At 29.5% G+C, this 12,651-nt stretch overlaps 1 protein-coding gene across 2 annotated transcripts; it reads left to right on the plus strand.

Annotated features, from left to right (window-relative positions):
* Window positions 1-1,685: 1,685 nt before the first annotated feature.
* Window positions 1,686-8,107, plus strand: kdn (citrate synthase). 2 transcript variants are annotated; one of them, XM_015510680.2, is made up of 7 exons: window positions 1,686-1,857; window positions 1,951-2,024; window positions 5,351-5,509; window positions 5,582-5,968; window positions 6,972-7,307; window positions 7,484-7,792; window positions 7,875-8,107. In XM_015510680.2, the coding sequence occupies exons 2-7, from the start codon at window positions 1,977-1,979 to the stop codon at window positions 8,052-8,054; spliced, it is 1,419 nt and encodes a 472-aa protein (XP_015366166.2). In that variant the 5' UTR covers window positions 1,686-1,857; window positions 1,951-1,976; the 3' UTR covers window positions 8,055-8,107. The 2 variants fall into 2 exon arrangements, with proteins under 2 accessions (XP_015366166.2, XP_015366167.1); XM_015510681.2 differs by lacking the exon at window positions 1,686-1,857 and adding an exon at window positions 1,866-1,889.
* Window positions 8,108-12,651: the final 4,544 nt, after the last annotated feature.

The raw sequence follows: 12,651 nt of genomic DNA on the forward strand, positions 1-12,651 counted from the left end.
TGGCGTAGCCAGGGGGAGGGCTGAGGGGGCTGCAGCCCCCTCCCCCCCGAAATGTTAATAAAATTTAAAAATTATTTAATTGGTCTACAATATTCACTCAAAAAGTCTTAAATTGTATTTTACTAATTTTAAATTGTCATCTTTATTTTGTTAGTTTTCTATAGCTTCGGCCGTGCTAATAGGTATTTAATGCACCGCTGTGTAAAAAATTGATTAGCCCCCTGAAAAAAAATCCTGGCTACGCCGCTGCAGTCAGTATTTAACTCGTTTTAATAAAATTAGTTTATAAATATTATGTCATAAAATAATATAAATTTAATTAATAGTGCTATAATATATTGTATGCATGGTCATCAATACATGAATTATATTTCATTATATTTTAATCTAAAAATTAATTTAAAAACAATAAATATACCTACTATTACAATTTTATATACCTTTCAGTAATAATATAAAAGTTTTATGGTAATTTATTGTATCAATTGTATCGACGTAGATACCAACACAATTATAGTAATTTCGTTTTTTTTTTAACCTGAAAAGTGAATAATATATATAAATATAAAATATGTATATATAATATATTAAACATTAAACAAATATACTATTTTATGTAGTTATCTTAATATTTGTTAACTGTTCTTTGAGTATGCTAAGTTTTTTTACTTGACTTTGGTTTTGATTTCCCTTTGATTTCTGTTGGGTTTTAATCTCATTAATAAGTATATTAATATTTGACCTATGACAATTATCTACCTGATATAACACCGCGTGAAATCCTTCCAAATGATTGATTACCTTAAACCTTAACGTTGTGTAAATTGTTATGACAAATGATTATCCATGATTATCATCGTTGTCAGGCTTTTTTAGAAACTATTTAACACTAATTTTTTTTTTTTTTTTTTTGAAAAGCTAGGTGTCGATAAATTGGAAATCGGCTAACTAGAAACAGTTTACTAGTTACCAGAATAATAACATTTTATCGAATCGGTTTATTTAATAACTTTTGATATACTAAATATTATATTTTATATATTATCTTTTTGAAAGCTCAATTGATTAATGTATTAATTGTAATTTAGAATTGAAATCCAGGTAATCCAATAATAGGTATATAAGACATTACTTCATTTTTAAAACATTTTTTTTTTTTTAATTTAATAAAATTATTCATTGAAAATAATTGCATTAATTGTTATAGTGAAATAATGAACTTTTAAAGAAATTAATAAATAGTAATGATTAAAAAATCAAAATATCTCATGATTAAAATATTACGGAGACGAATCGTCCGCGGTTCAATAGACAGAATCTATAATGATCAATCTTTATTTCAATAACCGTGGTCCGTGGGTTGGACCTTGGACACTTGGAATCACAATTAAAAATTCTATTTAGAGCCCTTTATACTCGTGGTTGTGCGGTTACAATATTACCGTGCTCGTTTGCGCCGACATTTCGGTTACTTGCCAGTGGTCACACCGACACTTGGCATTGCGACGACCACGACTCACTCACTCGACGTGACGTCGTTGTTGACGTTGTAGACTTTGGTGTCATTCTTGCGTATGGATGATGTGTCGGCCACACCAGACCTCGATGAAGGGCATCCTACCGATTTACCTCGTTTGTCGCCGCCGCCGCCGCCAGGATCGTACTCCAACTCCTACTCCGTTCTACCGTCGCCGTTTCCGACTTCCCGTTTAGCGTTCGGTGGTTCGGTCTTTACACTCTTTTCGTCTTTTCACGACCTACCCGCTCCGCAGCTCAACGCCTTTTTACCGCCCGCTCTGCCGACTGGTGCGCATGTTCGAAGTCGAACACGCTTAAACGCTTTGATTACAATTTTCTGTACGTAAGATTTTGGAGTGTGTACGAAAACAGTAATTTAAAGTTTTCGAACCACGTTTGGCCGTTGTTATTAACAATTCGTTTTTTTTTTAGCTTGTTCGACATCACCCAACCGCAAAATGAGCTTGTTCCGTTCGACCGCCTCAAAACTCTTGGAAATCAATCAGGTAAGTTTAGACAGGAAAACTGTGGCCTTTTAATGCTCGGAAACGTTTTGTTTTAAAGTTTGTTTTCAGTTTTTCCCCTCTCACCACCACTCGCGTTGTTTGGGTGTTTTCCGCCGAGTTACTTGTCCAATTTCCCCCTACCGATAATCGATTTATCAACCATTTGTGATACTTTGCTGGACATCCCTGGTTATATTATACTAGTATACACGCGGGTTTCCGAGTTTTGATTCTAAATTTTAGTATTTTACCGTAAGACTTACTATTTTCCTTATTTCCCAAAATTATGTATGAGGCCTTGGATAGGTAATCTAATTTACCTATTACTCTGTGTGAGTTGTGTAAACGTAAGCCTAAATGTGGTGGGGTACCTATAATATTATATTTATGTGAGTGTTTAAATATTTTTTGTGACCTATGTTATCAATACACAATTTAACCTAACAGTTTTGAGTTATTAGGTAATTACCTATTTCATAAATGACCTCCATCAACCTTGAGGTGTTGGAGTAGTTATCTTCAAACTGCATTAAACAATTGGCAACATCTCCAAATTTATTTTTTATTTTAATATAATGAATGGAAATTGCTTACATTTTTGGGACCATATCCAATTTTATTTTTTAGGTATTGGGTCATGGTTGAGTTATTACTTATTGAGTGGTAGAAACTTGCTTCCAAATTTGACAATAACTTAATTTTAGTTGATTTAGATCCAGGCAGGTATATATTATTCTATTTTTAATTGTTTTTAATATTTTTTTTGCCATAAAAAATGTAAAGCTTTAGTTAGTTTAGTAATTATCAGTGTCAGATAAGCAAGGTATCAAACTAGCAAGTCTCATGATTTCTAACTTTGTTGACTACAGTTAGGTACAAATACTGGACAATTCAATAATTTGATTAAATTGTATTTTCTTCTAATGTTCATATTAATTTTTCATTATCATATAAAAATAAAATTATAGCCAAACACTCACGATCGGTCCATATTTTAAGTGGCCCAAAGAGATTATATTTGTAGTTCACTGAGCCAGGCCACTGAGCCAATCCTGGTCCTAGTAACTGTAAAATGATTCAATTAGTATAAAAATCCTATTGCAAATTTCCAAATTGTTTTTTTTTTTTTTTTTTTGTCTTATTACTTAAACTGTGATGAGGGCTTAAGATAATTTCCTTTAGACTTAAAGAGACATTTGAATCATGTCTATAATATAACTTTGATTTATAGATAGGTACTAGTTACATAATATTGTTTATAAAACTATTGAGTTAAATTTGTATGTCTATTTTATTTGAAAGTAAACATAAGATTTAAATATTTAGTAGTATACAGTAACTTAAAATTTTTTATGTCAATATTTGTAGTATGCTTGTGGTGAAATGGGTGATTTTGTACAAAGCCTCTCTATTTTCAAAGCCATGCATTTTAAATAAATTTAGTTTTTCTTTTTTATTATATACCAACCTAGTACCCAGTATATGATATGATTCTAAGTGTATAATCTGTTTAAGAGGACGCTACACCCGCAATATTGTCTCCATCTTGTACAAGAGCGTAACATGGCAAATTTTACGCTCAGCAGATCACATTTAACTCTCTTAGTTTAAAATTTAGAATGAATTGACTTCTTATAAAAATTGAAGGTACCATTATTACCGAGGGCTCCTCATGGGCTTTTTATTATATTTTGTTTTTAAAGCGAGTTATGAGTATTTTAAAATCTAAATTATTTGTATATCTTAAAATACTCATAACTCGCTTTAAAAACAAAATATAATAAAAAGCCCTCAATAATAATGTTACCTTTAATTTTTATAAGAGGTCAATTCACTCTAAATTTTAAACTCACAGAGACACAAGTATTCTGCAGAGCGTAAAAATTGCCATGTTACGCACTTGTAAGACGGAGGCAACACATGTGGGTATAACATCCTCTTAAGAGGACGCTACACCCGCATGTGTCGTCCCCGACTTACACGCGTACTACATAGCAAATTTTTGTTCGCTAGATTCAATAGTGTGCTGTTAGTTTTAATATTAGAGTGAATTGACCCATTATCAATTTTTTAGGAAGGAACATTATCTGTGTTCTCATGTTGGTTTTTTACGATATTTAGTTATGAGCATGTTAAGTGTGAATATTTGAAAATTCACATAACTCATTTAAAAATTAAAATATCATAAAAAACCAACATGAGAACACAGATAATGTTCCTTCCTAAAAGTTTGATAATGGGTCAATTCACTCTAATATCAAAACTAACAGCACAATATTGAATCTAGCGAACAAGAATTTGCCATGTAGTACGCGTGTAAGTCGGAGACGACACATGCGGGTGTAGCGTCCTCTTAAGCCTATTCCTTCATTCTGCTGGTTTCTTGTTTGGCATTGATAATTATCACTGCGTTTATTCTAACTACCACGATAATCTTAATAAATTAGGATTTGCATCTTTAGCCGAATGCAGGCGTATGCTTTGTGTAAAGTTTATATGTATAATACCTATATCAAAATCATTAAAAAAAAATTAATTTTTATTTAGGATTACCTACCTACTTAATATTATTTCATACATAGATAAATATGTGATTGTAAATTATTTTTTGAATTAACTCTTAAAATTATTATTCTCATACTAGGTACCTCATATTATCTTATCATTAAAAAAAAAATAGTCTTTCTGTTAATACATATTTAGGATTAAATGTAAGTGCATGACCTTTCAGCTAATTTTATCTTAGATAGTTTGTGTGATGCTTCTTAAATTCAATATTAAGATAAGATGATTAAAATGAAATGTAATTTTAAAAAAACTCACAAATTACCATTTTTGAAGAACAAATGTATTTTCTTATTTGTTTTATTTTTACTTCTAAATGTATTAGGACCCGTTTTACAGTCATAGTTTAAACCTCGGTTCTGCTTGAACCACTGATTTTACCGGCCGAATTCCGTGGTTTAACCAGAGTTCAACTATTGTAATATTATAAGTGTATTATTCAATTTATTTTTTATATTTTGTATATTTTTTAAATATAATTATTATTTTTTATTTTTTTTATTAATTATAATAAGACATTCCTAGCCTATAACGCTATCTACATCTATGGATAAATAACATTAATTTTTTTGACTAATTTTAACATGATGATATAAGTAATTACTATTATAATTAAGAGCAATAATTACAGTTGTAGTGACAACAGTTATTTAATAGCATTATCGAATAAGATCGTACGGGCGACCACTTTTAGACGTCTTTGAGGTGGTGGACGTATGTGTAAGGTTAATAATAATATAATTATTAAATATGCCTATTAGGTAGCTGCTCCATTATGGACTGCCTCTCGGTCAATGGCAAGTTCATCTACCGATCTGAAAACGGTAGTTGCTGAAAAATTGAAGCAGAGTGGGGAGGAAATTAAAGCCTTCAGAAAGCAACATGGATCTACAGTTGTCGGTGATGTAACTGTAGACATGGTAATTAAATATGAATAACTACAGTTAAAAATAAAAAATACTAATATGAATTACTTTTTTTGATTTTTATAGATGTATGGTGGTATGAGAGGTATCAAGGCTTTAGTTACAGAAACATCTGTATTAGATGCAGATGAGGGTATCCGTTTCCGTGGTTATTCTATTCCTGAATGTCAAAAATTACTACCCAAAGCACCTGGTGGTAGTGAACCTCTTCCTGAAGGATTATTTTGGCTATTGATAACTGGCGAGATTCCAACCCCTGAGCAAGTTAAATGGGTGTCTAAAACATGGGCTGAACGCGCTGAATTACCATCACATGTTGTTACCATGCTTAACAACCTGCCCAACACCGTACATCCCATGACACAGTTAACATCTGCAGTTGCTTTGCTTAATTCAGAAAGCAAATTTGTACAGGCCTATACCAATGGAGTCCATAAGTCACAGTACTGGGAGGTAATAAGTTTTTATGGTTATCTATAATTTATAATACTTAAGTGTTGCATAAACAATACTGACTCAATTTTTAGTATATTTCTTTATTATCATATTAAAAACTTATTTACTGTAGGGCTGACAAAACTATGACCCTCCCCAAAGCATTTTACTATATTATATAACTTTTAAATCCTATCTCGAAGACAGCCTTTTCCAATGTTAGGAAAAAATCTATCACCTATACAGTTTAATATTTACTTTAAAGATCTCTCCAAAACAAGCCATTCAATATTCAAACAAAGATTATGATAACAGCTCATAATATACAATTTTACCTAATTCAAATTTCTAATTAGTCCAAGTAATTGAAAATTGTGATAAATAAAAGTAGGTCCAAATAATTTCAGTATTTTTCCTTTAGTAGGAAAAAGAGCCCTCAAGTATTACTCAACAGTAAACTATGGTGTTATATTAATTCAAAATGCCTCTAAATACTTAGCACACTTGGAGAAACGTTTATTGGGCCCAACTCACTAAATACAAAAGAAAACAATCTTACCATACATTTACATTACATCTCCTCCCACTAATGTCACAATAAATTACGAAATTACATTTTCATTTATAAAACAATCACCCTCTTAGTTCTTATAGTATTCAAACTTTTTGTAATGCTAAGCCCATAATATAAGACCTTAATAAAATGTCCAGTATACTTCTTAGATAATTAGTGGTTCTCAACTCTTTTTACAACACTCTAATACTACTCCATTATAATGGAGACACAGTTGCAGCATTGATGAATTTTTTTGATTTCACTAATACAAAAGCTTATGTTTTAAAATCCGTTATTTATTAGTTTTCAAACCTAAAAAAAATGTTTGCAAGCTGAATGTTTAAAAACAATCGGTTGATCGATCTAGATATTATTTTGTAGTTAAGTTGTGTATAAAATATACACAATATTTATTTTGTTACATTAGCAATACAACATTTTAATTCTACAATTGTATTTATCTAGTATACATATGAAGACTCCATGGATCTGATTGCTAAATTACCAGTAATTGCAGCAACAATCTACAGGAACATTTATCATGGTGGAAATCAAGTTGGCACTATTGACACTGAACGCGATTGGAGTGCAAACTTTACATCCATGTTGGGAGCTAATACTTCAGAAGAATTTGTTGAACTTATGCGATTGTACTTGACCATTCATTCTGACCACGAAGGTGGTAATGTATCGGCTCATACTACCCACTTAGTAGGATCTGCTTTGTCTGATCCCTATCTTTCATTCAGTGCTGGTATGGCTGGTCTTGCTGGTCCATTGCACGGACTTGCTAACCAAGAGGTAATTATTTTTAATATTAGTTGTTTTATTAAACTCGGGAGTCTGGCATTTATAATGAATTGATGGTTTTAACGTAATTTAGTTTATTATAATGTATCATAATATTTAATATAATCAAACAATGTATTCATTATTACGAATCATTTAAAATAAATTTATATAAATTTCATTTTTAGGTTTTGATATGGTTACAAAAATTACGTAAAGAAGTTGGAGATTCTGTAACCAAAGAACAACTAAAAGAATTCATTTTAAAAACATTGAAAAGTGGACAAGTTGTACCAGGATATGGACATGCTGTGTTACGTAAAACCGACCCACGTTACACATGCCAGCGAGAGTTTGCTTTGAAACATTTACCTAATGATCCATTGTTCAAATTAGTATCACAAGTATTTGAAGTTGTTCCCCCAGTACTTAATGACCTTGGAAAAGTCAAGAACCCATGGCCAAATGTAGATGCTCATTCTGGAGTTTTATTACAGGTGCGTGAATATACACAGTTAATATATAATATTTTAATATTATAAATCATTTAAACATTCTTTATTTATTATTATTTTATAGTACTATGGCTTGAAAGAAATGAACTACTATACAGTATTGTTTGGAGTATCCCGTGCTCTTGGAGTATTAGCTTCTTTGGTTTGGGACCGTGGTCTTGGTCTTCCCATCGAACGCCCCAAATCCTTTTCCACTGAAAAGATGAAGGAATTGGTCAGCAAACTTTCCGCGAAGGCTGCATAAACTGTGTATTGATAATGATTTTTATTTTTTTCAAAAGAAAATCCTGCACATGACTTATTTTGTTTTAATTTCTTGATACCCCGTCCAATTAATTTCTTACCGTTTCAATAGAATTAAGTCAGTATTTCTGTTTTTTTTTTTTTTTTTTATATAAATAATGTACTTTGGTTCAAAATTAATAGTATTCTTTCAGTTATTTCAATATTTTGTTTTCATTATCAAAGTAAAATTTTTAATCTCGTTATGTGGATTGGTTGTTCGTTTTCAAATTTCCCAAACACAATATGTATAGTGAAGAAAAAAGTCTATAATACGTATTTTGATTAGACAACAAGACTTAGATTTTTTCATAACATTGCTGTTATTTATTAGTATTTATGAATTATTAAATAGATGATGAATTATTCATTTATTAGATTTTGTTGATTATTTATATTTGATAAATGCATTTAGTGCATTAGACAATAATTATTTTGTACATGCTTGTATTGAAAACAATTTAATTGTAAAATAATGAAGTTTTGTAGTTTTATAACTGTTCTTTTAAAAATCTATTGTTGATAAGTTATACATGACATAAAATATTAATGAATAAACAATAAATAAATAATAATATATTGATTTCTTGCAAAAACAAAATACGACACATTAATATCACATAATAATTGTAAATTATAAAATGTTATAATGCTTATAAAGTCTTAAACTCTTATTTATAGTTTTAACTTTTAAAATTTAAATTATATTCATATTTTCAAAACTGAATTTAATATTTAGTAAAGATGTATACAATAATAGTTACTTGACATAAACAGTGAATATAAATATATGTAAAGGCGTTTATACTTAGAAATAATACTATTATTAACCGGTACTATATAGCAAATTAATACCTATATAAAAGCTGACTGGTCCAGGGTGTTATAAACCGAGTAACTCCTCAGACCTCCGTTCATATACTGGCTGATTCTTTTATCAAACAACACTCATTATTTCAAAAACTATTGAATTTTTTCAAAATTTTAGATCCATCTTGTCCTAGAACTATATATTTTTTAAATTTTTTCACCATTATCGACTTCTGATTTTCAAATGACAACCTATGCTTAAAATTTCATAAACTAAAAAGGCTATTTTTTAATGAATTTTCACGTTTAAATTTTCTTTCGTTAATCCGTTTACAAGATATAGCCTCCCAAAGTTGGGTGGTATTTGTGTGTTATAGGTGTATCTGAACAAGCACTTATTAATGATGTCAATGATCATTATTTGTGCATTTCTTTAACATGCATAAAATATGCGCTTGAAAAATTGTATATATTGAACTCCTTGATAATTATCATTTAGGTATGTATAATTAATAAGGTGCGTCATAACAGTTTTTTACCTATTGTGGGCAGGACCGTATTTAAGGAGTGGGTTCGGAGGGACAAAAGCCCTCCCTGGAATACGTCAAGGGGCGCCAAAACTTTTACGGAGACTATAAAAAATTTTTCGGAAAAATTATAAATTATATTAATAATTAAAATATTATATTAAAATATTAAATATTAGGTAATTGACAATATTGTTATTTGTTTCCCAATCTACAACCCCGGAATATTACTTCGGCCCCCGACTTCCGAGCGGCGAGCTCGGTCACGGCTGGTATTATTTATTTTTAGCCGTACGCCCGTATTTCCCATATCACTGGTAAAACCATAGACACAGTATTTACGGTTTGTCAACCCTCCTAAAATACTATTAGACATGAGTAAATTTATAAAAGAAAAACATTTAGTTACAATTTTTCCACAATAATTATGTTGATGTAGCATTAAGAATGTTCCTTTGTAATTTGGCCTCCAACTGTTCAACCGAAAAGTCTTTTTCTACACTCCGTAGAATAAAAAAGGCGGATAAGTCGTGGATGTCGCTCTGCTGTACAGTAGGTTACAAGTGGGTTACTGCAATGGATGGAATTAAATTTGAATCCAATGATATTATATCATTGTATACGAAAAACGATTCTGAGCGAAGACGGTTTATCTGTCTAGGATATATTATAGATTATTAAAAATTTTCAAATCTTAGAATTAAAAAGAAAAACTTATGAATTTCTATCTAAGATAATTTGAACATTGCCGTAATTTTTACGTATTTAGTCAAAATTTGAACTTCAAATGCTTATAAAAAAAAATCGTGCCTACGTATTTTTAATAATTTTTAATTGCTATTGTTACAAGTTGTTAGAAGCCTTGTATTAAATTTTCAATCTTTTCTACCGAACAAATAATTTTTTATCGATATTTATAGAAAAAATAACTAAAAAAGTTGAAATATTAAAATGTCAGTAAACAGCTCAAAACAAATCTAAATATTTTGAAAATTTTATCAAATATATAAAATGTCTATATGAACATTCAGTGAAAATTTCAAGTATCTGCGGTCATTTGTTTTAGGGTTACACCAAAATAAGGAAATCGCTAAAAGTGAAAATCCAATGTTGTAAAAATTTAAATTTCAAATGCTCATAAAAATTTAATTTGAATTTCCGGTGGACTTTTTATTTGTGATGAAGATTGAAAAACTTGTAAGGAATCTTGTATTAAATTTTCAAATCTTAGATATAAAAGGAAAATTTTCTATGAATTTCTAGCTTAAAATAATTTGTGAATATTCGTGATTTTTACGTATTTTGTCAAAATTCAAACTTTGAATGCTTATAAAAAAGAACTGTGACTATGAATTTCTTATATTTTTCAACTGCTATTGTAACAATATGTTAAGAGCCTTGTATTAAATTTTCAAGCTTTTCTGCCAAACAAATAAATTTTTATCAATATTAATTTAAAAAAAAACTAATAATGATCGAAATTTTCAAATTCCTATGAATAGTTCAACTCTTACAAAGAACTTAAATTAGTTAAATTACTCAGACTTAATAAAATCATTTGCAGCAAAACAAGCAAGAAAAAAAAACTGAAGTAATGGTTTTATATATTAATATTAAAATTTATTTAATAGTATGTTATATATTTTATATTTTATTAGTATATTACATATTATATTCTGTTATTTTTAACCTGGCAAGAAAAAAAACTGAAGTAATTATTTTATATATTATATTGTATTTAATAATATGTTATATATTTTATGTTTTTTTTTATTAGTATATTACCTATATTCTGTTATTTTTAATATATTAATAATATTTACCAGGCCACTGCATTTGCTTGTTTTTTTTTTTTTTTATTTTATTTATCTAAATACTAAATCCATATACCACAAATCCCTATAATCAGTATTAGTAGTATTACTCACCAACTAGTTTTAAATTTAATTATATGCAAAGTGGGAGGGCGCAAAAAATTTGTTGCCCACGGGCGCCAAAATCTTAAATACGGCCCTGATTGTGGGTGCCAAAATGTATGTTGGTAATATCTATGAATTCGATTTTCAAGCCACAATATTGGTATCTACCTTTTCTTGATAATTTATATAGACATATAATATATGTTATAGTATCATAGTTATGATTAGTTAATTATTGTACTTATGGTTTTATTGAATAGGATGTCCACCGTTGCGTAGACCTGATTTCTTAAAGGGAGGGGGTAAAAAACGATATAGTTTTATGGGAGGGTAAAATTTTAAAATCCCAGTGTTGATTGCAAATGTGATCTATAAGCTATAATAGTTTCGGATCGCGATGAATACAATTGGTCGCCAGGGTAATTGATCGTCAAACGAACATTTTTAGTTATTTTATTATAATATTAGGTATATTTCCGAGTTTTATGTTTTTGTGTTAAACGGAAGTACAAAGACTATGCAGAAAAAATTATAAAAATATGCGATGACTATCATACTAGGAGTAAATTCGACTTTTTAAAAGGAATAGCCCATAATTATCAACTCCAACTTTAAATAAAATTAACTTTAAATAAATTAAAATGTATGATTATTTATTTATTTATTATAATTTTAAATTTAATTAACTGTGAGAAACTTTAAAAACATAAAACTCGGAAATATACCTAATATTATAATTAAATAATTAAAAATGTTCGTTTGACGATCAATTATCCTGGCGAACAATTGTATTCACGACCAATTCACCCGCGATCAACTCACCGGCGACCAATTCACCGGATACCTACCAATAGTTTCATATATAAGGATCAAAGACCTTGTGTCCTGTGGTGACTGTGAAGTTTCAAAGATTACGCGGAATCACTCAGAAATAATGCAAATTTCACTTATATAAATAAATTAAAAATTGTAGAACAACGCCATCGACTTGATACCTTCATAGTTGGATCAGACATGTTATGAGCTGTCAGCCCTGACAATTTTATTTTAAACACTTTAGAAGTCCTCAAGTCCGTAGTACAATAGAAGACGGCTGGAGTTTGATCGAGTACTAGAAATCATCCAGCACTTATGACAAAATTTACACTTAAAAATTCATTTAAAATATAAAAATTGTGTGATCGTTTTGAAACTTGAACCATTAGATAACACATGTTCTTGGCTACCATCCCTTTTAGTTTAATGTATAAAGATAAAAAAAACTCCGTCATCAAACACAAATGTATAATAATATATTAATATG

The sequence above is a fragment of the Diuraphis noxia genome, unplaced genomic scaffold (assembly GCF_037042655.1).
Source record: "Diuraphis noxia isolate RWA-SAM2 unplaced genomic scaffold, SU_Dnox_SAM2 contig0003, whole genome shotgun sequence".
Taxonomy (NCBI): Eukaryota; Metazoa; Arthropoda; class Insecta; order Hemiptera; family Aphididae; genus Diuraphis; species Diuraphis noxia.

Excerpts from the sequence above, each read along its gene's own strand:
- kdn (XM_015510680.2), top strand. The coding sequence starts at position 1,977 with ATGAGCTTGTTCCGTTCGACCGCCTCAAAACTCTTGGAAATCAATCAG. Across the intron at positions 5,969-6,971 it reads ATAAGTCACAGTACTGGGAG|TATACATATGAAGACTCCAT; the intron begins GTAATAAGTTTT and ends GTATTTATCTAG. Across the intron at positions 7,793-7,874 it reads ATTCTGGAGTTTTATTACAG|TACTATGGCTTGAAAGAAAT; the intron begins GTGCGTGAATAT and ends ATTATTTTATAG.